General features: G+C 34.3%; 1 protein-coding gene, 1 long non-coding RNA gene and 1 pseudogene across 3 annotated transcripts; 2 read left to right on the plus strand and 1 right to left on the minus strand.

Moving 5' to 3' along the window:
- Positions 1-8,982: 8,982 nt before the first annotated feature.
- Positions 8,983-9,954, minus strand: LOC149222916 (uncharacterized). Its single transcript, XR_016248936.1, has 2 exons — positions 9,443-9,954; positions 8,983-9,183 (listed from the first exon to the last, which is right to left on the minus strand). It is a non-coding gene; the product is annotated as an uncharacterized LOC149222916 (long non-coding RNA).
- A 3,181-nt stretch (positions 9,955-13,135) lies between these two features.
- On the plus strand, positions 13,136-15,961 carry LOC149222917 (cysteine-rich receptor-like protein kinase 44; annotated as a pseudogene). Its single transcript, XR_016248937.1, has 7 exons — positions 13,136-14,071; positions 14,213-14,359; positions 14,516-14,655; positions 14,748-14,958; positions 15,053-15,287; positions 15,428-15,578; positions 15,714-15,961. The product of XR_016248937.1 is annotated as a cysteine-rich receptor-like protein kinase 44 (transcript).
- Positions 13,299-13,775, plus strand: LOC149222918 (cysteine-rich repeat secretory protein 55-like). The gene has a single exon (XM_089387719.1). The coding sequence runs from the start codon at positions 13,299-13,301 to the stop codon at positions 13,773-13,775; it is 477 nt and encodes a 158-aa protein (XP_089243845.1).
- Positions 15,962-27,339: the final 11,378 nt, after the last annotated feature.

Consider the following 27,339-nt stretch of genomic DNA (forward strand, 5'->3'; position numbering starts at 1 on the left):
CAAATTTGCCATCGAATCCTCCATCTTAGCTTCCATGCCCTTTATCTTAGATTCCACGCCATTTACCTTAGCTTCTGTTAGCTTTTGTGAGCGTGACATTTGTTGCACTTGTTCTTGTAATTTTGATATATCATGTAGCATTTCTTCCTCTTCTTCATGAGTCATGCTAGAGCTTTCAGGTTCCTTACTAGGTGTTTGCATTTTCTTTCCTCGGGGCATCAGTTACCGATAATAATGCTTTACTATGCCCTTTGAATTCCGTTAAACCAAGCTTACACAAAAATTAAAAAAAAAACTACACACCTTTTTTCACTTTATAGAAGCCTGATATTGAATCTGATGTATCTCTGTAATTTCAGATCATCCAATTCTGAAATTGCTACCTGTAGTAGCCTTCTGCGTCCTCTTTCCAATGCCACAAGTCTGAGCCAAATTAGATTCCCCAAGGAAGAGTTATGTGAAATCTCCCACAGTGACTTGCTTTTAGACTGGTTCAGTAGAGCGAACTTGTACGACGTGCCACGAGTCCCTGTTTCAACCTTTGAATCTAGAACACACATACAAAAACTACAGTCCGTCCTCTTTCTGTACCTTCTTACGAAATTTCAATCCGATCCCCAGAGAGAAAGTTATGACGATTTTCCCCAGGTCACCTGTTTTTAATGTAATTCAGGAGTCTGCAAAAAGACCAACTTCCTCAGATCATATCTCCGCAAATATCACGCAAAACGCTCTGAAATTCGGACCCAAGGTTCAGCGTGATTTCTTATCAAATGGGTTTTTTTTTCGACTTATGAAACGTCACAGAAAAAAGGTTATAGCGAAAATGCCACGATGACCTGTTTGGAGCAGCGAAACCCTAGAATCCAAAGCTCTGATACCAAATGTTATGAAACCAGCTCACAAAAAGATAGAAAAGAGAGATCCACGCCTTAGAATTCAACCTCTTCGAGGGGGAAACCTCCTTTACATTACATAAATGAACAATTCTTGGATGATACAAATGACAAAACCTCCTTTCTATAAATAGGAGTCTAAGGAGTCACAATATAATCCAGCCGACCTAACAATAATAATATAAAGCCACAAAAATAACAATAGAGGGATTCTATGGGGCACAGAAATAACAATATGGGGGTAATAGGGGCACAACAATATAAATAGGGGGTATAACTACAATAGTAATGGGGTAATCACTAGTATTATAGGGACCCAACAACATATGTGAAGAGGCCATTTTCTATTCTTTTTGGATCTATTTTTTTGAAGTTTTCCAAATTATTTTCCTATATCTTCAAGTACTTTATAATGCCAAAAAGGAAGGGGGAGGTTTGAAAGCCTCACCCAAATTAACATAGTGGAGACGACCATAGTGTTGACATCAAACTCAGGGAACCATGGAGTAATGAATGGCCTCACTCTACTCCAAAAGTAAGGCCCTTCATTTGGAGCATAATCCAGATCCTTCTTTGTCTCAAATTGGACTATGAAAAAAACATTTGAGGAAAGGTATATGTCACAGTTCAGAATCCATAAGGATAAAATCCACTAAAATAAAGCTTTAGGTTTAGGCCCTAAGCCATTGAATCTACAAATAACTTCTTTTGATTGAAGAATAGAGAAAATCGAAGATACCGCAGGGAGGTTTACATCCATGGTTGGAGCTTTCTCCATTTGTTCTACAATATAGAGGCCTCAAATATTTTGGTTATGATTTTTTGGAGTAGAGGTATTCCCTTGGATTGCATCTTTGAAAGAGACAAAGGTTCCTTTTGAAGCCCTAACTCCATTATCACCCCCACGCAACCTTAAGTTTAGAATGAAAGTTGAGTTTCCTATAATACTATAATCTTTACGCTGAAGGGGATATTGCAGAACCTTCCCTTCAAATTGTAAACGCTGCAAATATGCAGGCGTGCCTCATCTTCCATGAATAAGCAGTTTGAGAGAAGAGATAGAAAATGTTTGTCTAACCCAAAACTCTGACGTTTTCATGTAGGCGTTTTTAATAAAATTGAAAAGAAAGTTTCAAATTATTCTTTGTCAGTGATTTTGGAGCCTTGAATTGAGGCAAAAGGAGAGGAGCCCCATGACAAGGTCCTCCAAAGCGTGCACATGCTCCATAACTCCCCCCGTTCTTTGTTGTGTTTGATATATAACATGCATGCAAGAATAAGAAAAATTGGATAAGGGCAGAAATAAATCTCGTTGAAAAAACACTCATTCTTTTGAACATAACTGCTACACACTTTTATTAAAAAACACAAAGATATACAATGCTGGAAATCAAAATGGGGCTGATACCAACAGATAATATGCTCACGAGTTCCCTTTGAGGTCAAGCAAACCGTGAAGCCAGGGAGAGATACATCCCCTACATTTAGAGTCAATGGTTGAAACCAGACTATGAGCGAACGATGGCCTTGTTTCCTTTTTCCACTCCATGGCATGCACACTTTGATTGAAACAAAGCCATTAGCCACGACAGTGGCATGAAGAGAGTTAAAAGATGGTGTAAGCATAGCCTCCATTATGCCTACAAATTAGTTTCAAATAGCTATTGATACTTAGTGCAACATTAAGAGTTCATAAGAATTCCTAAAATTCTTCACCTATTCTCACTAATATTTCATTTAACAATTAAAAATAAAAATAAATTTATTAAGAAATTAATTATTCTTTTATAATTTACTAAATAAATGTGAAATTATATTAAATAAAAAATTAATAAAAAATAGCTTTTTAAAAATTAATTTTAAAACATTTTAGTTAATTTTTATTAAAATTATTAAATAAAATTTCAATATTAAATTAATAAATGATATAAAGTTTTAAAGAATTTTTTTTAATCTAAAAATATTGTATTAAATATAAAAATATAATAAAAAATTAAAAAATAATACAATTTTTGTTAGGATATTTTTTGAAGTGAATAAAATTTATTACAATGAAAAATTATAAAATATTAAATTATTATGCAATGTTTTTTGATGATGATGATGGTTAATGTCCACTGAGACCAAATTTTGGTGTATCAGACCTAAAGAAAACGAATTATTTAGTTTGATTTACGATTTTATTCATATGCTCAAAAAACTTGGAGAGAAGCCTCCCGAGCTCACTATAATTTTGACATCGTAAAAGGCTAGGAAGGTTAGTATTGCAACAAATATTATGAAACTGAGATCTAATGTGGTTGTATGTGGGGCACTCTAAGAGGAAGTGATTTTCATCCTCGATGTTCATATTATCACATAGATGGCAAATTCTTTCCATCCATGGTGTTTTAGGAACTGCCCAACAACCCGTTTCACTATGGAGCTCATGAGAGTTCATTCTAATCTTGGCTATATTAATTTTCTTCTTTAAGCTAGTTAAAACCGAGAGATAGTTTTGATCTTCTAAGGTGGGGTTGATGACCTCCTTATAATATCTTAATTTTCTTTTAGCTGCTAAATCTTTCTCACACCACACTTTTTCTTTGAACTTAGAAGTAACAATATTTTTAATATTATTAATGTTTTGCAATGCAACATTCTCGTCGATCTCCCAATGGTTTAACCAGGCACTCGTGTCTTTATACCAACCCCATTTGAGCCTTCGGTGGTTTTGGATGGAATTTAAAGCTAGCTTAGGAAGTCTGTGGTCTCCTTTGTTGTTGAGTTTGTGCTTGTACAACAGAACCCTAGTCATAGCTAGGCTCTCGACAGGGGAAAGACCCACTTCTCTAATAAGAATAGGATATGGTGTATTGCTTTAGCGAATCTTTCTCCATGATTCGTTAGAGATGCTGCAACCCCAAACCTCACATCCATATAAGATAACAGGGGTGACTAAAGTTTCAAAGAGGAACTTCTTTCTATCCCACATTACGAGGTTTGTCGTTTTACACTTATTTTCAAGACCAAAATAATCTTTCCACCCCCCAATAATCCTTTTCTCAATGCTATAGTTCCAGTTGAGCTTGTGATGAATATCAATTCCTAAGTACTTGTAAGAAGACTCTTCCTCCAAGTTACTATTGTCATACATACAATTACCGTATGTGTCCTTCTTGGATTTGATTATCATAGCTTTTGTTTTGTCAGTGCTAACAATCATACCCATGGTAGAGCATAAATCCTTAAGAAGTCTAAGTTGCTTATCAAGATCAGATGGGCATCTTGTGAGAAGAACAATATCGTCAGCATAGAGAAGAAGGATGATGACTATCCCAGCTAAAATCGTGCCAGCACAACCTGCTTCTTCTAAACAACCTTCTAGCTTGTCGATGTAAATGCCAAATAGGGTAGGGGAGAGGGGCAACCTTGTTTAATTCCGATATTACACTTAATATCTTTCGACCACTCCTCATTGCTCTTTAATTTGGCAATTACATTCTCGTATAACCTTATAGTGACAACTCTCAGCTCGAAAGGAATCTTTAGCTCTTCTAATCTATTCTGTAGGTTGTTTCTAGGAACCATATCGAAAGCCTTTCTAAAGTCCACAAAGCAACAAAAAAGATTGGATTTATCATTGCGACATTCCTCCACAATGATCCTAAGTGTAACAAGGTGGTCTGTTGTTGAGTGTTGCCTTCTAAAACCTACTTGGCCTTTAGCCCGCTTACCTTCACTTACAAGCCATATGCTCAAATTCTTTTCCAAAATAATGCCATGTAACTTGGCTAAGAGAGGGCAGGTCATAATTGCCTGATAATTAGAGGGGTTATTTGTATCCCCACTTTTAAAAATAGGGATAATGAGGCTCCGAGTCCAAGGCTTAGGTAACCCTTTCTTGACCACTTGATTGAAGAGCTTGTGGATGTGGGGAATGAGGACAAGACCTCCAATTTTTAAGATTTCCGCCTGGTAACCTTCAATGTCCTTGGCTTTCCCATTTTCTAGTCGTTTAACCTCAAAATCAATGTCTTCTAATGACAAAACTTCTTTCGTTGTGAGCAGGGTTTTAAATTTGTCCATGACATTTGGAGATTCATAAATCTTTATAAGATAGGAATTCCAGTCGTGTAAAGCAATTTTATTATTATTTTTAGTTTTCCTCGTTAGAAACTGCCTCCAAAATTTCTTATGAGATACCTTAGAGAGTGTAAGAGATTCTCTTTTCTTTTACGAATATACTACATTTTTCTTCTTTTAGTTAGGGCTTTGTATATTTTTATCTTGCCAATTTTAAGAGATTCATCAACAATTTCCTTAATTGCTCTCCTCGCACTTTTGCAATCCTTGTCATACCATGGGTTGATTTTGTTGTTTCTTTTATTACTTGAAACTTCAATTGAAAACTTGTTAATAGAATAGGAGAGGGTTGTAGTAAAATTATGATAGAGGTCTTCTATGTTGGACTAAGTATCAATAGCTATTTGAAATTGATTAAATAATAAAAAAGATAATTATCAATAATTATTTATAAATATTATAACATATCATCATTATAATATATATATATATATATATATATATATATATATAATTGAGTGATTTTATGATTGATTTTTAATAAAGGAGTAAGCTATATTTTAATTTTTAATGGAAGAATATGCACAAAGAAAGATCTAAATCGTGAATGTTATGTTAAATGTGTTTTCCTTATTAGAAGTTAGAGATTTCATGGATTTAAGGTTTGTAATGTTATGGTGGATGGATTTTCCTTATTAGAAGTTAGAGATTTTATGGATTTAAAGTTTGTATTCCCTTAAATTTTGGTTAGGAAAAATGTCAATTCTTTATAATAAAACTTGCATCATAATAAAACTACTATCATGTCTAAATTTTTTTAGCAATCTTATTAGATTATAAAAGAAATCATTTGAATACATGATTAGATTATAAAAACAAAAAATCCTTTGGGTATATAATTAGCTTAATCCCAAAATGTCCCTCTACATGATTAATTTCAGTTTCTCATTGCTCATTTGAAAAGTTTAGATTTCTTAAAACTTAGACTAATAAACAAAAATCATTTTCTTAAAATTTAAAATAATAGACAAAATATCAAATTCATTATGACAAATTTATATTCATTAAAAAATTAAGTTTCTTAATTTTTTTTTTGGTAGGTAAGACCCATGGGGGATTTGAACCAGTGACCTATCACATGGAGTGCCTTAACAATGCACCCATTCACCATTGATCCAAAGCACCATGACAAGTTTCTTAAAATTTAAAATAATAAAGAAAAATCAATTTTATTTAAATTTAGATTAATGAATTATACACTTTTATATTCATTATTTTAATTTTATATTTTAAAATTTCATATATGATTAACAAAATATTGCTTTAATAAAACTAATTTGAAACATGGCAACATGATTATGGAATAATTCCGTCCATAAAGGTTTCAGTACAACATCCGTCTATGTTAATCGAGACGAAAAGGTGGACCCGTCTTGACAAGTAAGCAGATTTTGGGAATTTATAACTAACAATTGTCCCAAAAGGTACAAAGAGAGGTCGATAGGATTATTAAATTGGAATTGTTGAATTTTTCTAGAAGAGATGTGTTGAATTTTTCTAGAAGAGATGTTGGTTCAAGCCTAACGGATGAGCAATTTGAGCTGCCTAAAGGCTTTCTATTTGTTTTTTATTATGGTAAAATTATATTGATAATTCATTGGTTTTACTTTCAAAAGGTTGAAGGAATTTGAAGAGCAGGTATAGAATTGCTTTGTGGGATTTGATCCCAAAATCATTGATTTGTAAATACATACTCAATGAAATGTTAATCGGTTGAAACCCTGCACAAATGTTTGATATAAGCAAATAAGCCAAAAAAGTTGAAAGGCTTAGACCTGCTTGGGACAAGCATAATCCTTACTCCACTCCAAATAAGAGTTGCAGTATACGGATTAGGATACTATGCAGGAAAGCATGCCTTATGAACAGAAAAGACAAAAGATAACAGTGTTTTAATTGCCATATGCAAGGCCTTCACAAATTGCCTCATAACAGCATAAAAGGAACTAACAATATAAATCAGGCATCCATAACAGCAAAGGTAAAAGAGCAACAAACATGCATTCATCCAAAAAATTGCAGCAGGGAAATAGCCAAACAATATATATCTTCTTCCATTAATCATAGAATTTAATAATAGCGTGGTGACATTTAAATGGGGGTTATAGTGGTGAGTATTGCTAAATTCTGTCACCGCACTATTATTAATGCATGTCACCACACTATTGGTATTGCTAATTGCAATGGGGGTTATAATTCTGAAATCACACTATTAGTATTGCAAATTGCAATGGGTTATATTTCCGAAATTATTGTATAATAGATTTAAAAAAATAATAATAATAAAAATCAAGAATATATTATTTTTATGTTTTATTTAAAAAAATCACGAAAAAAAACTAAATAAAATGAAATTGATATTTGATTTAAAAACTCTAAAATGTCCAAACACTCGCTATGGAGATGACTCGTTGTTTATTAAACTCACATCGTGATAGTGATTCATTTGAAATTCAAGAGAGTGTTGAGCTTGGCTTGAGCAGGCAATGTCATCCTCGGCTTCTTGACGCCAATTTTGCCTAATTTCTTGGTTTATTTGATACTCCGTCTATTCTCTGATGGCATATTTGAAATGAGGGCGATGCCCATCTTCTTGATGCTCGTCGAGATTCTCGGTTTGAATCCAATGGAAAACTGGGGAGCGGGAGTGAGCCGGGAAGTTGTGAGTGGCCAGGAAGTTGTGAGTGGCGTGAAGCTAGCGTGTAGTCTAGTGGGACTTTTTTATACTTTAAAAATTTACAACAATAAAAAAACTAAATTGACATATTATTTCGTTTACATTAGAAACACCTCATAAAAGAATTACATAATAAACTGTGACATTAAACTCATCTCGATTCATAGTGACATTTACCAAATCAATGTAAAACCACAATTGCCACAAACTTTTTGTTTTTAGTAATGAAGACTTGTGATTAATGTTTATTTAAACAATGTATAAATATATTCTATTTACTTATCATAAACAAGTTAATTACATAAATTAGTTATTTTTAAAATTATTATAAATTTTATTATATAAAATAAAAATATTTAAAATCATTTTTAGATTATATATATGAATTCAATACTAAAATAATCAAATTATTTAAATAATATTTGTCACAATTAAAACAAATCTCTAACCGATTTCAACATATTAAAAAAAAAAATTTGCAAACATATGAGAGTTACTTGCATGTGAGACTACGAAAAACAAATTCTAAAAACATAACATATGAGACTTACTTGCATATGAGACTAGGAAAAACACATTAACAGAAAAAGGAAATTAAAAAAAAACATTTAATGTGATGATCAATGTCCACTTCAATTTCTTTTCCTGGAACCACTGATCTTGGGCGTGAAAGGAAAATATAACAAGTTAAAGTTAAACCATAAAACTCACATATTATTCAGTGTTCTTTGAAGAGATCCAATATACTAAGTTCAAGTTAAACAATAAAACTGCGATATAGATTCCCAAACAACAGAATCTAATTCCTCCCTAATACACACATATATGATCTTGGCTTAGAGCAAGGTTTTCTTCTTTAAAATAGGATCGCTATCTTGCAGATAGACATTTACATAAATATCTCCATGACCACCCTTTCTTTTATAACGATGAGTTACAGGTTTGTGAGATCGATTATATGCAGCTGAGATTTACAAGGTTTATAGTGGATCGATTATATGCAGCTGAAAGTTACAAGGTTTATAGTGGAGATTAAATTCTAAATTTAAGTGTGACGGCTAATTCATTGATTGTTAAAACTGTAAATTGGTGATCAAATCTTGGGATCGTTGTGATGATTAGATCTTGAGATCTAAAAATGGCAGATCTAATTTTTAACAAAACTGAAGAAACCACTCAAAACCAAATGTCTAAAGTCTATAGAAATAAGAAATAGCTTAATCTGCAGAGCAGCACAGTAATTAACATGCCATGAACAATACAAACCATACTGCAAACCCCAAGTTTGTAAAAACTATAATTTTTATTTAGGAGTACCATGTACAGTAGTCTCTATGACAGTACATGACCATACATTGGGTCTGATGAAATATACATATCATATGACTATTGAAGAGACCAAATCAGGTGCGGCAGGTATAAGTACCACACTGGCAGTTGGGCCCGCACTTGCAATCATTTTCCAGAGATACATCTGCACCATATCTGTTTACAGCGAATTCAAATATTTGGAAAATTTTTCGCTCTAAAACCATGAAATAAAATTAATAACAACTACTCTGAACAAAATGGTACCCCATCTCAGACCAAAACAATCCAAACATCAGACAACCTTCATCCTAAAACCCATCTCATATAAAGTTGTTGGTTTTTCTTTCTCGACTTAGATTCGAACACATGACCAAGTGAATGAAATTGGGAAAGCGAATGAAATAAATTGGGATGAAAAAGGTAGGCAACATACCTGCACTGGCTTTTGTCAGCGCTGTCGCAATTTCCGCAATCCCTTGACATGTCTGCAATAACAAAAATCAGAAAAACAGATTACTTACACTTCTGAAGTTCTAAGTTCTCCAATGCTCCCTTGGCTTCTTAGTCTCTGGTCGCCCATGCCATGGGCGCGAAAATTTGTTGATGCTCTTTGCCGGCGAGTCACTCATGGGAAATATGGAATCTAGGCCTCGGGAAGCGTGCCGAAGAGCCCTCCTCGAAAGTGACGAAGCCGGCAGGTGGTCGCAGCCTTCCTATCTTGGAAATCCGATTTGTGGGATGGGAAGTGCAGAGCATCTTCTGAACTCGATAAAGCCTAGCGCGCACGTCATGTTTAGACCCACAAGCTTGACTTGGATGAACCAGGACAGGAATCTATCATTATTGGTGTGGGTTCCACTGTAGATTTTCCATGGCGTGTTTACAATAACTTTGAATTGTGTGTGAAAACCTTAGCAAAGTGGGTGACTCGTGGTTTCGGTCAAGATAGTGATAATGTCTCTAGGTTTAAATAAGCGCGTTGTCAAACGATCCTGGAATTTTAAGAATGCATTGAACCCATACAAGAAATTGCAGGGGTTGTATGAGCTGTGCACACGCAAGCTCATTAGCTTTTGCGTTTTCTTGTATTTAAAATCTTTGCTTTTTCTGTTCATTTTTGTTTCAATCTTTGTTTTTTATGAGTTTTATCGTGCTTTCTTGATTTTCTGCATAGAATCTTTTCTTGTGAGTTTTTGAGCTTTTTTGATTTTCCGTTGTTTCGTTTTCTGGTTCAGATCAACGGTTGAAAGTGTCTCATCTGATCTATGCATCAGAATAAAAGTCAACAGATCAGAATAAAGTTGACGAAGAAGTTGATGCATAGGAAGGCCTATCGACCTAAAAATAACTGGAATCTTATCACAAGGCAATTAAGTTGGAAATAAGTTAAAAGAAAATTCTTGAGAATTACCAATCTCCTAGGCTTCAAAATTTTCTTGTCTTATCCTTCACAATGGGTGTATAAACTTCACTTTCTCGTCATGTTATTATGTCAACTCTCTCAAATTATACATAATTTATACATAATTTTTAACCTATTAATTTATATGTCTCATGCCATTATTACATATGGTTTAAAAATATGACATAATTTTGTATTTGGTTTTTAATTTATAATTCAAGGCTCTCTGTGTTAGTGTCACGATTGCTGTTACACTAAAACCTGCAGGTTAGATTTAAGGTGTGTTTCGAACTCGAGACTTTTGGCTGTAATAGTAAACGGACACATCACTAGATTTTTAAGCACATGCCATGAAACACCTGTTGGATTATCCTTCTACACGCCATTAACGGGAACACAACAATCTGTGTACCAAGATTTAATTAATAATTTTCCCCAATTTAGTTAGCAACTTTAATAACTTAAAGCTGTCCAAAAAATTTAGAAATTGTTTCAGTTGCTTTGTCAACCAAAACATTGATGTCGTCTGGATTTACGATGATCCTTTTTACCCTTAATACAAATATTCCATAGCTAATTTACATTGATGTAGTCCAGATTTACACTGATCTTTTTTACCGTTCACACAAATATTTCATAGCTACTTTTGCTTAGTTTAGCTGGTTGTTGCTTAATAAAAATAATCCGCAGTGACAATACCCACATTCATATTTGTAGTTTGTTAAATCATCTAGTTAAGTAGTCAAATAATATTTCTAGTCCTGAATTTATCATCTACTTTAATTTATCATTGAATTTGTATTTCTTGAAATTACATGTTCGTCAATTTATCATTGAATTTGGGTGTCCTGAAATTGATTTATCATCTCCTTTAATTTATCATTGAATTTGTATTTCTTGAAATTAAATGTTCGTCAATTTATCACTGAATTTGAGTATCCTGAAATTGATTTATCATTTACTTTAATTTATCATTGATTTTGTATTTCTTGAAATTAAATATTCGTAATTTATCATTGAATTTGGGATTCCTGAAATTGATTTATCATCTATTTTAATTTATCATCGAATTTGCGCTTGCAGGTTAAAACTAATCTTCTACAATTTTTAGAACATATAACTTAAATTAAAATGGGGATAAACCTGTTTGGCTGGCGTTTGCAGGTTTAACTCAATCTCATACAATTTTTGGAACATTTAACTTCAATTCAACTTAGTTGAAAATATATATATATTCATACATAAATTAAAATGGGGATAAACCTGTTTGGCTGGCGTTTGCAGGTTTAACTCAATCTTATACAATTTTTGGAACATTTAACCTCAATTCAACTTAGTTGAAAATATATATATTCATTTCTATTAAGAATAAAAAATTACTTTGTTAACATATTTCTCTAAAGTAAACATTTTTTTTTCAGAAGGAAAAAATCGGCATGTTATATATTGAGTAAGATATATTGATCATGTTACATTGTGGATCATATGCTTGGAGATCCGGATGAGCGCGTATGTAGTTGTAACTGATAGTAACAGAATGAGTGCCTGATATAGAAAAAGACTGCATATGGGGCGACATGAGAGTATAATAGAGGAGAGCAGAAGCTATGCATAAAGCAGAGAGAAATGAGAGCATATGTGTCGACCTGTAGTCAAAGTGATATATAGCGTCTGACGCAGCAGAACCATGGAGAAACATGAGGAAAACAAAAACTATAACCGCCATATAGATGGCATGTGTGAGACATATACAAATATGCATAAACCTGTGCGCGCATGGGCAAGAAGCGTCGTTCAGTCAGCCTGAGAGGGCATGGATCCCATGATAAGGGGCAGAATAGAGAGCAACGGCAGGCAGGAGGCCTGAAAAATGCATCGGTTGCGCCATGTCCAAATATTCCAGCAAGTGAGGCAGAAGAGAGCTTGTCTGGCGGAGCTTTGGTCCGCCCACCATAAAAAGGCATCCTGAACGGAGGAGAATGAACAGTGAGGTAAACTGAGAAGAGTGGAGAGATCATACCAGATTGCTTGAGCAGCAGGGCATTGAAGAAACATATGTAAGTTGGATTCATTCTCCTGAAGGCAGAGAACACATCTACCAGGCCCGTGCCAGCCTTTCCTCTGTAAAACATCCCAGGAGAGGTTTTTGTCGAAGAAGAGTAGCCAAGAGAAAAGGATGGTTTTTAGAGGGCAAGGGGCCTTCCAGAGCTTAGCAGGGGGGAGGTCAGCAATGGAGGAGGAGTAAATTTTTCTGACAGAGACATGATGGATATTGGAGTCGGTGGACCAGATAAGGGAGTCTGTATTGCCGTGTTGGACTATCCCCTGGTGAGAGAAATGGGAGGTGAAAGAGAGCCATAGGGGGCGGAGAGGGGGAGGGATGGCAAGTTGGAGGTCAGTTTTCCAATTGGGATTAAGGGATGACCAGGAGTCAATGAGGGAGTTCCACGTGAATAAGCCCCTGGAATGGAAGAAAAGGAGAAGAGAAGGGGGGATCATAGATTCCAGGTTGTAGAGGGTGGGGTCAATGCCGATAAGGATAGAGGAGCCAGTAGAAAGAGTCCATTTGAGGTGTTTCCTGAAGAAGGGGAGAACCTTTTTGAAACAGAGCCAGATGGGGGAGCCAGAACGAATGCCAAGAGTCTCTAAAGTAAACATCACCAATGAATTAAAATAGAGAGTTTGTGGACGCGTTAAGCTATGAAATTTCGAACCTCTCACGATTTGAAATATTGTGCAGAAGTATGCATGAGGACGACCTACCCACGGTGTACAGCGCTTCATTCAGCATCTCTCGCAAATATTAACGGAATACTTCATTTGCGGTAATCGGCGAAATTCTCTAATCAGGGGGGTTGGCTTTGAAAGAATCCCCGTATTTCATAATATGGGGGGATTTAATGGTTACAATACGATATCATTACAGTCCAATTTCTTAATCTGCTTGCTATTCATTAGTTTTCCTTTTGGAATCTCGGATTTACGAACTTCCGATTGCAAGAACGGTACCGGTTATGCTATTGGAAGTAGGTATGAGAGCAATTTGAACAGAGTTATGTATGATCTGGCTAACAATGCAGCAAAGACGGGGTTTAACACCTCTTGGCATGGCGAGAACGCAGAAGAGAAGGTGTATGGCCTCGTCCAGTGCAGAGACGACACATCGCCACAAGGATGCTCTAGCTGTGCACAGGAAGCGACGATCACACTTCAACAGCTTTGCGAGAATGACATAGGCGGCCGAGTGTGGCTCGTTGTGGCTCGATGTGTGTTTCAGTTTCTTTTCAGACTTAGATGCCCATGTCATTTCTATTCTCAAAAATCCGCAGACAGTGAAGGACAATCAGGCTGGTTTTCAGAATGACGTCATGGATCTGCTTCGTCCTCTGACTGGTGAAAATTCTGATCTCGCAAGGAAGGGATTAGCTGCAGAATCCGCTACCTCTTCTTCCTCTGATACGCACAGGGTTTTCGGTTTGGTTGAATGCTGGAGAAATTTGCCCATAGAAAACTGCAAATCATGTTTGTTAATAGCGCTCAAAAAGCTGTATCCTTTTATGGTAAAAGAAGGGAGCGAAGCGTTGTTAGGAAGTTGCAGAATTCGGTTTGAGACATACCCTTTCTCGAGTTTATTTGCCAGCAACCCTACAGTGCATCAGGGTAATGTGCCTAACCCTTAAACTAGCTTCATTAGACTTTATTCCTTTTGGATTTCCTTTTCTTTATTGTTGAAGTTCTGAGTTGGACAAGAATTCCAGTGCCCTGATTTCTCAGAAAGATAAATGAATGTTTATGCTACAGACAAATCTTCGAGAAGCGTGGCCATACTCTGCGGATTTACTGGAGGCGGATTGCTCGCCTTTGCTATATGCCTGTTTATATTTAGACGGCGAAACCAAATGAGATCTGCGACTCTGGCGAGACCAGTCATGATCAGACAAACGCAAGGTAGATTTTTTTCAATAGTTTTTCTGTTTTTTTTTTTCAAATACATTAACTGAATTCCGTGTAAATAAATTTGTTTTGTTTGCCATGTTTTTAACTTCTGGTGACTATTTTTACTTACTTCTATGCTCTCTCCGTTACATATATAAAAAATACTAGATTCGGGAAGGCGTGAAGGCGTCTCAGGATCATTGTTCAATCCCCAAATAGTGTTTACCTTGGACACATTGATAGAAGCAGCAGGGAATTTTCATGAAGATAATAAGCTTGGAGAGGGAGGCTTTGGTACTGTATACAAGGTATGTATGCACAGTGCTTTAGAATTGTATAGGGTCTGTAATTTATGTTGGAATGTTGAAGTTTCCAATGATGTATTTATTCTGGGTTTCAGGGTATAACTTCAGATGGGACAGAAATAGCAGTGAAGAAGCTGTCTTTAAGATCCTCCCAAGGAACACGGGAATTTATAAATGAAGTAAAACTTGTAGCCAAAATTCAGCATCGAAATCTTGTACAGCTACTTCGCTGTTGCGTCAATGGACCAGAAAGGTTGCTTGTTTACGAGTACTTGCCCAATAAAAGCCTTGACACCTTCCTCTTCAGTAAGTAATCCTTAAATTCCTTTTTCTGTTTAAATGACTGTCTATATTTTGGACTGTAATGATGTTGACATTTGGATGGTTGGTTGTTTTACAGACCCAGAAAAAAGCAGAGTTCTTGATTGGCAAAAACGCTATAACATCATAATTGGAATAGCACGCGGCCTCCTCTATCTTCATGAGGATTCACAACTGCGTATTATTCATCGAGATATTAAAGTAAAGAACATTCTGCTGGACGACAGGCTGAATCCCAAGATAGCAGACTTTGGATTGGCCAGACTTTTTCCTGGTGATGAGACTCATGTTCAAACCAGAGTTGTTGGGACATAGTAAGCAACTGTTTTGGTTACTCTTTGAATAATTAGAAAGAAAATTGGAGGTCATTTATTGCATAGATGTTAGGGAAATCAGATATATTACCGTTAGGCGCAGTTCTCATATGATTTTTCTGATTTCTTACATCAATCAGAGGTTATATGGCGCCATAGTATGCAATGTTTGGGCAACTATCTGTAAAAGCAGATGTTTACAGTTTCGGTGTTATTCTTCTCGAGATTGTGAGTGGGAGAAGAATTATTGATATCCGCCTTCCTGAGGAAATGCAAATCCTTTTAGAATGGGTGAGCTGCCATATTTATTTCAAATCCCTTGGTTTGGCTTCAACCAGCATCACAGAAAATTAGTTATAAATTTTGGGAGGGAACAAATTAAATTGGGACTGTAATCTTATATTTCTAAATTTATCTTAAATGCAGGGATGGAGATTGTGCGATGAGGGAAATCTGCTGGATATGATCGATGCGACTATGGTTGGATGCTTCCCGCAGGAACAAGCATTGAGATGCGTTCATGTGGGTCTTCTGTGCGTACAGGCTGATGTATCAAATCGCCCAGCAATGCCTGATGTTGTTCTGATACAAAAACTGATACACATATTGCCATATAGAATATCTACAACTACAAATATCAAAAGAGTCTCTGTACATTTAATTGCCGTTTGAGATAAGAATGAATGCATGGAGATACAAAAAAGTTCTCACAAAATGTTGAAAAAGCATGTTGGGTAGAAGAAAACTGTAGTAATTTATCAGTTTTGTTAGTAAATTGTTTAGCATAAAATAAAATTTATAGTGTTGATCATTTTATTGTTCCTTTGGAATCCAATCTCAAGCTTTTCATTAAAAAAAACTATTTATTTAATTATTGAATTCCCCATAAACATAAAGCAATCTCATGTTACAACAGCTCTAATTCTCTAAATCTCTTTGACCAAAATTATATCCAACATAGCCTCTGCAATTTCTCAATTGTTAACATAGACCAGAGTTTTAAAGATAAGAGTTGCACATAGTACAATTCTCCATTTGCAATACCACTGTTGATGTCTTTATAGAATAATTCATGCTAGTTTTTTATACACTAAAATAAAGTTTCCATTTGCGAAATTGTTGATGAATCTTTTAACGGTTTTTAATATTCATTTCACTAAAATTGCAATTTAATAGTATGTATAAGATTAATGTTCAATATTATTATAAAATATATAATTTATTAAATCTGATTTGAGGAATTCAAATAATGATTTTTTTTGTAATTAGGTGGAATTTGTCTTTTATTATGAAACAAATATTATATAGTAGCTATTCCCTGCTGTTTAGTTTAAATATAGCTAAATTAAAATATATGTTATTGTTAAAAATGTTATTTTTATTATTAATTTGTACCTCATTGGCTATGAAGTCTATTCAAACATTCATTAACTTTAGAATAAGTGTGAACTAAAGAGTTAAAAATTTATATTCATCTAAAATTATGATGATTAGATACAATAATATATTTGATAATTTTAAAATGAAAGTTAACCAAGACAAGAATGTAAGACATATATGTATGTGGTATCCACTGGCCTAAAATTACAATATTCCATCTTCTTAAAGAATTTGGATTTTAAGTGGCCATCTCAATTACACAAGTTGCAATGTCTATCAGTTTTCTTCCATTTGTTTTTATTTTCTTTATCATTTTGTTGAAATCAATCTTCATTTTGAGACTGAAATTGCTTACGACCCTTGTTTGATTTAGGACCATTCTTTCTAGGACACTGCTTCTTAGGATTCTTTGAATTTTGTTGCTATTAGGTGGCTAAGGCTTTCTTAAAAGAGTTTCCAAGACCAAGAAGACCAACATGCAATATTTTTTCTTGTTCTTTTATTAAAGAATCAAAAAGGACATCAATAGAGGGGGACTTGTAGTCTTGTCCTTGAGAAATAAATTCTTCTCTAGTAGAATGAAAGGTGGAAACAAACACAAAGTAGGTTGGTCTCAACTTAGTAAGAATGGAATAGATAAGGCTACCATCTTCAATCTTAACCTTAACACTTTCCAATAGAAGTATACGGGTCTTGAATTTGGAAAAAAAGTATTCAATGCAAGAAAAATTATTGGGGTCTAACGTAAGCAACTCATTTCCAAGTTGATGTGCTCTAATTTCATTTTTAATTCCAAAAAATTTAGTGAGTTGTTTCATTGCTTCATTAGGGGTATCAAGTTCTGCGATATGGAATCTAAGGTCTGGAGAAATAGACATCCCTATCAACCCAAGTGCTTGATCTTGTATATTTTCCCATTTGACTGCCTTATCTTCATCTTTAGGTTTAGTTTCTCGGCCTGAGGCTATTCTATAAAGACCTTTACTTTTAAGTAAATTCACAATGTAGGACCACCATTGGAAGTAGTTGGTGCTGTGAAGAATAACTTGGCACGGGCTTTTCATTTTAATAGAAACTAAAGATGTAGATGTTGAAACTAAGTGTTCCAATGGAAAGATCTCGAAAAATTAGGTTGATTAAAAAAACGACTCTTAAAACAGCTTCCAGATGAAGAAGTTATGGATTTTTGAAGAAAAGTTGTTAAAGATGCGACAAAGTGCGTGAATGTGTGGAAATGAATGATAATGTTATATTTTAAATTCCCCCTCCCCTTTCCAAACTTAATATAATTAGCTCACTTAAAAAATAAATAAAAATGTGACTCACTTTTATAAATAAGTGAAAGTCACTTTTACAATGGTACTTTATGAGCTACCCACTAAATTGTAACTTAAATAAAAGATAAAGAGACTTTATAATTATAAGTGACTCGCTTTTTATAATGGGCGAGAACACTTTTACATCAAATAACTCTAACAGATAAGTTACATGTGCTTTTTGAAAAATTAACTCTGTTATCACCTAGTAATTTCCCAAGGTTAAGGAAAGAGATCACCGGGGTAACCACAAACCAAATTTTAGGCTTAGGCTCTAGCCAACTTAAGTCCAGAGAGGGATATCTTTATATGATTTAGCTTTTTTTGATGGGATATTAGGATAGTTATGAAAGTTCAGGGGGGTTTTGATTTGTGTTGAAGATTGCGGGGTGGAATTATTGGAGCAGATGGATAGAGCTAGGGCTTCAAGACATTGGGCTATGGAGTCAACAAATTGATAACATAACTAGACCAAATCATTAAAGGGAATGTTCACAAGGCAGGCTAGCAAAGCAAAATGCAAATCTTTAGGCCTAAGGTGAAGTGATTCTAAGTAGGGTAAAAGGGCACTTAAGAATCCTTGGATTGTGATCAGAATGAAGAATAGAGGATGATCATTAACAAAGGGAAATTAAGAATCCTTTGTTATAGATCAGAGGAGAAACTACGGAAGCTAAGGAGAAGTTACGAATACCCTAGCTAAGATAGTTTAGGAGAAAATATTAAGAATGCAAAGCAATCAAGACAGAGTGCATTAAAGCAATTTATGAAATATCATTACTTGCTATACATTTAGATTTTAGAAATTTACATAAAATATTATGGAAAAATATAAGGAAAACCAACATTGAACATGGGAGAATACTTATTTGTATTTCGCTTTACACAAGAATCCTGTAAAATATCTGATCTTTATTCCTTGATCCAGCAAGCCAATCCAGTCATTGATACAATAGAACTTTGATTTGAGAGAAAACATCTATGGAAATGTCTTAGAATCCACACCAAAATACTTCAAATGAAGAAGTATTTATACAAATTCTAAACTGAAATATCTTGAAAAAATATCAAGATTGGTTTTACAAATATCTCAAACTGTTTTACATTGATAGAACTTAGATAAAGGACATTCAAAACTAATGAATCTATTTGGAACTATTTTTATGGATTTATGGTAATAAAGAAGAGAAATTTGAGTTTGATAGCAACTCTTAATTGATTATGAGGCATCCAAGTCACTAACTGCATCCTTTCTTTGTGCACTCTGCCCCAGCAATTGTGCAAAACTAGGGTCCATTTATACCTTTATATATCTCAATCCGAGATAGAGATGTAAAAAGTGAAAGAGGTTATTGTAGATAAGTATGCGTTTGAGATAAACCTCTCTTCGTTTCTAAAAATTCTGCTCCAGCGGTTCACAATATTCTCTTAAAAAGATGTCAAAAACACGACTTTGCACAGTCCAAAAACTAGGCTGTGCAGACATGCACTTTTCTCACTTTGGGTAATACTTGTGTAAGAAGTGAGATAGGTTTTTGTAGATTAGCGTTTTAGGAACACAAACCCCCCTCTAGTTTCAAAAAATTAATCTTGGATTGACCGAACTAGTTTCTAAAAAACTATGACTTAAACATGAAATTTCTAAAGAATGTACTATTTCTGCTCTGATTTCATCTTTTAACCTTAAATTTCTTTTAACTGTTTTTCACTTTTACTTTAGATAAACTTCATTGTTGCTAGTGAAAGTGTTTTCATCTCTGTTTAACCCTTACTGCCTCCATGTTTACTTTTACTATTTACTATTTAATGTTTACTTTACCACTTTGTTTTTTTATCTATCTTCACTTTGACATGAATCTGTATGCTTTGTAACTGTCTTCCTTGTTGTTTGTCTTCATGCTAGCTGCTTTACTTGACTTGGTCTTCAATCTGATACTCTTTAAGCTTGATACGCTTTTACTATTCTTTACTATGACCTTTTACCTTCACTGTATATGTTAGGTTTTTATTGTCTATTTCAACAGTAAATCATTTAATTCCATGTTTCCTCTGCTTATCTTTTAATTGTATGTTTTATTTTCCATCTCTGTTTGAATAGATTTGATAACAATCTCGGAGTAAACAGGGCTTATGACTAGTATAAAGACTGTTTATCCAAGGCTGCAGTCTTTTGATCGCCTGTAAAATAAAACAAATCGTTAGGAAAACGTTGGGTGGACATGGAGGGTCATTAACATCTTTATCGATCTCTATAGGTTTATGGAGTGAGTCCAAATGATTTTGGGAGGTAAACCATGCTTGAATTTGTTAGTAGAGGCTTCAGGTGGCGTAGAAGGGTTACACAATGTTTTACTGCACAAACAAGCGAAAACAAGCAAAATTGGGGTTTTCGTGTTTAAATGGGTAAAGGTTTGATTTTTTTGAATTTTGGTGCAAACTGAACAATAGACGGTTTTGTCATTTAGTGAGAGGGTAGTAAGTGGTTTATTTCGCACCGCTTTTGTGGGCTTGGTGGTATTCGGGAGGGGTTTCTCAATTCCATTCATTGAATGACATGTAGCATCAGGGGTCAGGGGGAAAACCATTCTATCGGGCGGTTAAAGGGCGGACATTGGGCGCGATTGTTATGATTACGGGCCACTGAATGTGGGGGGGGGGATCAACAGTGATCGGGAGGTGAAGCTGCGTGGGGGTAAATGACAGGAATTAATGGGGGACCCGGGGATTTAATTGCGGTGGTTTCAAGATTAGTTTAAGGACTAATCTAGGGTTAGGGGATTGGGCCAGTCTGTAATGAGGGATTAGGGACGTAGGGCAGGGTTTTAGTGTATTTTGTGGGATATTGGGTAGTAATATAGTTTATAAATAAAATAAGGGGTGGGGTTAATTTATATAAGAGACTTAAATATATACGAGCAAATGGGTTTTTTGGGATTTTTATATATTTAATTAAAAAAGTTAATATGGGGTGAGATGAGTGGAAGGGGTGTTTGTACTTATGTATGTGAAATCTTATGCGCATTCCATACACTTAGTACTTAGGATAAATGTATTTGGTGGGTTTTGCACATAAAACATGTTTATAAGGGGTTTTCCTTAGCAAGAGAACTTAACTTTAGGAAAAGGGGTTTTGTGAGAGGAATGAATGATTTATAAGGGAATTTAACACCTTTCCTCCTTAAGTCATCAAGCCAAGGGTCCAGTCCTACCAAAAGTCAGAGAAATGCTCTGAGCCTCTTTGACTTAAAAAATTATAGGTATTAATATTTTTATTGTAAAAGGGAAGTTAGTGAGTGTCGTAGGGGTTAAAATGAATGAGGGGATGTTAAATAAATCACATTGTGAACCCTTTCCTTTTCTTTATCCTCTACTTATGCATATTGGAAAGATTCATTTCAAACAATAACATAAGTGCTTTTATGTAATCACATGATAATTCTGCAACCTTTCTACTACTTACCCACTTACTCATCCTACCATTTTTTCTTCACTTTATTAGGGTGCATTTAAGCTAGCAAACCCTTATCAATCTTTTTATTTTCTTTACAAAGTAAACTATCTAATTCTAACCTTATATCATCCGAGGGCTTAGATTAAGCTTATGAGCTCTTTTTATTTTCTTTACCTAACTATGATCTGCCAAGATTATACTGTTTGGTCAGATTTTATTCTCTGACTATAAACATAAAATTCAAAGCATGGACTAACCAAGATTACATTATTTGATTACCATGGATTGTGGCATAAGTAACAGGCTGCACACAATCATTACTATGCATAAAAGTAAATAGTAGTGACATTTTGACTTGCACACTTTCATGGTCTTTTGTTTTTGGGGTTCATATTTTTCACTTTTTTGGACATTTTTTTATTCTTTTTTGTCCTTTGATTTTTCTTTTAGGACATACCCTCTTTTCATTTTTTGATTTTTCAATATGGAAAACATTTGCAAAAAGCAAAGGTATGTACATATTACAAAGCTTAACCTTAGCCATTCAAAATTATGACTCCTATTAGTATAAGAACCTAACAGTGGCTCCACTTAGGGATGGAATTTCCTTGTGAAATGTCAAGAACACCGTCGACTAGTAGCCTGATCCATTGGGCCAATCCCACACATGTATATGATCTGCTGTATAATCTTTGTGACTAAAACTTTTGAATTGAAAATACACCCTTTTCTGCAAAATGAAATCTGATCTAACATAAATTTGCTACTGAAAACTTAATTTATTCAAACTGAAATACTACCTACTTACTCTAATCAGTTGTCCAACTGCTGGTTAGGTAAAATGAAACAGTCAATGAAACCATTCCAACATCATATACATTGGTGAATTTTGTTTCTTGTGCTTATTTGTGATTAAAACTGAGATTCTAAAGCCAGTTATAACCTTGTCAACAAATGAGAAGATAAGGAAATACTTGATTTCCTTTGTTGACTCTAGAAACTGTACAAAAGGATCTTCTAAAATTTACACACTATTTTTGAACTAATTTAAGCAACTGTACATCTATTATGGATGGCCTCCAGGGCATGAAACTGAAATATTACTTTCATCTTTATCACCCTGCATATTTTCAAACAAGCTTTGTCATGATATTTCTTCTAATTGAAATGTTTGACTGAAGAAACCTTTATCATTTTGATTTTGACTCTCATAGTCTATTAATGGACAAAAATTCTAATTGCATTTATCATCCAACCTATCCACTACTGGATCATAAAGAACTTGGAAGGATTGTTGCAAATTATTACTCATAGTTTTGAACGAAACTTCATAGATTTATACAAACTTCTCATCTTTTTCTTTAGAGTTTTCATACCACATTTCATTTAAAAATTGAAATGATTCAAAACATAGTGATATAGAACTTTCTTGTATTATTTGATAAGGTGTTTCAATGGAATTTGACAAGTGTAATTGTGAAACTGAAGGAGCTTGATCAGGAATTTTATTGTCTTCTTTGTTGTCAATGTCAATACCTAAAGATTGCTGATTTTTAATTGCTTTAAAGTTTTCTCTGATGAACTAAAATGAAGCAAAACAAAGAGGCAAAGAAGCTTCACTTAGTTCCAAATTTTCTGCATTTTCTTTCTCACTTTCATAGGTGATATGAATAAGATGATCATTGTTTTCAAGTTGTTGAAACTAAATTCCTTTATTCTCCAAACTAGTTTCTGATTACGCTGTAAAGTTAATTTAGATTTGAAGAACATAATTATCATCATATTGATCATATTTAGGAAAATCATTAAAAGAAGTAATGTCATCAAACATAAACATTAGATCAATAGATTTCTTCTCCACATATTGCTCTATAAATCTATTTTCTGATCTATGGTAATTGGAATTAGCAGGAATTTGTTCATGGCTATCAACCTCTTCTTTTTGTCAAATAAATGTGTCATGGTGATTTTGAGCAAAAAAATTATCTTTCATGGTGATATTCTGTATCCTTTTCTCTGTCTTTCTTACCAAAATGTCGTGTTTTACCTCTACAATGTTGTTTTCCTCTACTTCTGCTTTCAAATTTTCTCTTCTAATTTGCAGATTAACTTCTACATCTACTGCCATGTTTTGCATCTGTTCCAGTGTTGGGGGGTTTCTTTCTCTTAGCTAAAATTCTATCTCTGGATCAAATGCTCTTGGGTAATGCAAAAGAGTCGAACCAAGGGGAGGTCTTATGTTTGATGGAATTGAATAATAGGCTTGATTAAATATGTCTGAAAATTGTTGTATTGTTTCATCTAGATTTCTTTTTAAACTGATTATATTCTTCTATGATTACAAGAAGATTGAATTTGATTATCCATCTATCGAGGAAAATTTTGACAAACTGTTGAACATTTGAGATGCTTGCAATAGGTAAATTTTTGAATCAACTCTTTACTCTATTTTGCAAAGAAAGAGCAAAATCCTGATAATAACATCATCTTCATCAATTTCAAATAAGTGTAGATAATTCTCAAAACCTTGAATATGTTTTTGAGCAGTGATACCATTCTCTCCATCAAACCTAGGGAGATACTTGTAATAATTGTTAGGAAAAGCATGGAGTGTAGGAGGTAATATGAGTGGCTTATATCTATCAAGAATTTTATGAGGTACTGGAATATGTACGTGGATTGTATGATTAGTCTTGATTGTTTGATGCTCCTCAATGGGAAAATGATCTTCATAAGAGTTAGAAGACTGTTGTTCAAATGTGCAAGGAGAATTTATATCTATATTTTTCAAAGGGAAATAATAAAAAATTAATCTAAAATCTTCTCTAAAATACAATATACATTGAAAAAAATTATCAATGAGAAAGAACATAATGTCTTGGATAACAATCCAAATTAAAATCCTAATATTTTCATATAGTTCTTTTAGTTTCATTCCTCCAGTGGATTCTTGATTGTGGAATTGATTTGAAGTCGCTAGGTGGATGATTTTAACCTTTGTGTGTCTGATCATTGTCCACCATCATAGACCAGATCTAAACCTGTAAAAGATTTCTGAAGAAAATGTTAGTTCTCCCCAGAATGGTCACCACTATGTTATCACCCAGTAATTTCCCAAGGTTAATGAAAGAGATCACCGGGGTAACCACAAACCAACTTTTAGGCTTAGGCTCTAGCCAACCTAATTCTAGAGAGGGCTCTCACTATATGATTTAGATTTGTTTGATGGGATATTAGACTAGTTATGAAAGTTCAGGGGGGTTTTGATTTGTGTTGAAGATTGGGTGGTGGAATTCTTGAAGCAGATGGATATAGCTAGGGCTTCAAGCCCTTGGGCTCTGGATTCAACAAATGGATAGCATAATTGGACCAGATCATTAAAGGAATGTTCACAGGGCAAGCTATCAAAGTAAAATGCAAATCTTTAGGCCTAATGGGTGAAGTGATTCTAACCAGGGTGAAAGGGCACTTAAGACTCCTTGGATTGAGATTAGAATGAAGAACAGAGGATGATCATGAACAAAGGGAAATTAAGAATCCTTTGCTATAGATCAAAGGAGAAACTAAGGAAGCTAAGGAGCAATTAAGAATTCCCTAGCTAAGATAGTTTAGGAGAAAATATTAAGAATTTAAAGCAATCAAGACAGAGTGCATTCAAGCAATTTCTGAAATATCATTCCTTGCTATACATTTAGATTTTAGAAATTTACATAAAAGATTATGGAAAAAACATAAGGAAAACCAACATTGAACATGGGAGAATACTTATTTGTATTTCTCTTTACACAAGAATCCTGTAAAATATCTGATCTTTATTCTTTGATCCATCAATCCAATCCAGTCATTGATATAATAGAACTTTGATTTGAGAGAAAACGTCTATGGAAATGTCTTAGAATCCACACCAAAATACTTCAAATGAAGAAGCATTTATACAAATTCTAAACTGAAATATCTTGAAAAAATATCAAGATTGGTTTTACAAATATTTCAAACTGTTTTACATTAATAGAACTTAAATAAAGGAAATTCAAAACTAATGAATCCATTTGGCACTATTTTTATGGATTTATGGTGATAAATAAGAGAAACTTGAATTTGATAGCAACTCTTAATTGATAATGAGACATCCAAATCACTAACTACATCCTTTCTTTGGGCATTCTGCCCCAGCAATTCTGCAAAACTAGGGTCCATTTATACCTTTGTATATCTTAATCCGAGATAGATATGTAAAGAGTGAAAGAGGTTATTGTAGATAAGTATGCTTTTGAGATAAACCTCTCTCAGTTTCCCAAAATTCAGCTCCAGCGGCTCACAATATTCTCTGAAAAAATATGTCAAAAACAGGACTTTGCCAGTCCAAACAATAGGTTGTGAAGACATGCACTTATATCACTTTTGGTAATACCTATGTAAAACATGAGATAGATTTCTGTAGATTGGCCTTTTAAGAACACAAAACTCCTCGATTTTTGCAAAATTCATCTTGGATTGGCTGAACTAGTTTCTGAAAAATATAACTTAAACAGGAAATTTCTGAAGCATGTACCATTTCTACTCTAATTTCATCTTTTAACCTTATATTTCTTTTTACTGTTTTTCACTTTTACTTTGGATAAAATTCATTGTTGTTGGTGAAAGTGTTTTCATCTCTGTTTAACCCTTACTGCCTCCATGTTTACTTTTACTGTTTACTATTTACTTTTACTGCTCTGTTCTTTTTATCTATCTTCACTTTGACATGAATCTGTATGCTTTGTAACTGTCTTCCCTATTGTTTGTCTTCATGCTAGTTGCTTTACTTGACTTGTTCTTCAATCTGATACTCTTCAAGCATGATATGCTTTGACTATTCTTTACTGTGTCCTTTTACCTTCACTGTATATGTTAGGTTTTTTACTATCTATTTCAACAATAAATAATTTAATTCCATGTTTCATCTGCTTGTCTTTTAACTGTATGTTTTATTTTCCATCTATGTTTGAATATATTTGATAACAATCTCAGAGTAAATAGGTCTTATGACTAGTATAAGACTATTTATCTAAGGCTATAGTCTTTTGATCGTTTGTAAAATAAAACAAATTGTTAGGAAAACGTTAGGTTGACAGGGAGGGTCATTAATGGCTTTATCGAGCTCTATAGGTTTATGGAGTGAGTCCAAAGTCCTTTTGGGAGGTAAACCATGCTTGAATTGGTTAGCAGAGGCTTCAGGCGGCACAGAAGGGTTACACAAGGTTTTACTGCACAAACAGGCAAAAACGAGCAAAGCTGGGGTTTTTGTGTTTAAACGGGTAAAGGTTTGATTTTTTTGAATTTTGGCACAAAGTAAATAGTAGAAGGTTTTGTCATTTAGCGAGAAGGTAGTAAGTGGTTTATTTCGCACTTCTTTTGTGGGCTTGGTGGTATTTGGGAGGGGTCACTCTATTCCATTCATTGAATGACGCGTAGCATCGGGGGTCAGGGGGAAAACCATTCTATCGGGTGGTTAAAGGGCAGACATCGGGCGCGATCGATATGATTACGGGCCGTTGGATGTGGGGGGAGGGGAGGGGGGGATGATCAACGGTGATCGGGAGGTGAAGTTGCGTGGGGGTAAATGACATGAATTAATGCGGGACTCGGGGATTTAATTGTGGTGGTTTCGAGATTAGTTTAAGGACTAATCCAGGGTTAGGGGATCAGGCCAGTCTGTAATGAGGGATTAGGGACTGAGGGCGGGGTTTTAATGTATTTTGTGGGATATGGGGTAGTAATATAGTTTATAAATAAACTAAGGGGTGGGGTTAATTTATATAAGGGAGTTAAATATATACGGGCAAATGGGTTTTTTGGGATTTTTATATATTTAATTAAAAAAGTTAATATGGGGTGAGATGAGTAGAAGGGGTGTTTGTACTTA

The sequence above is a fragment of the Pinus tabuliformis genome, chromosome Q, assembly GCF_031772625.1.
Source record: "Pinus tabuliformis cultivar Carrire ecotype Pingquan chromosome Q, CPIR1, whole genome shotgun sequence".
Lineage (NCBI taxonomy): Eukaryota > Viridiplantae > Streptophyta > Pinopsida > Pinales > Pinaceae > Pinus > Pinus tabuliformis.

Bases quoted from the DNA above. Each gene is read 5' to 3' on its own strand.
- LOC149222918 (XM_089387719.1), top strand. From the start codon at position 13,299: ATGGGGGGATTTAATGGTTACAATACGATATCATTACAGTCCAATTTC.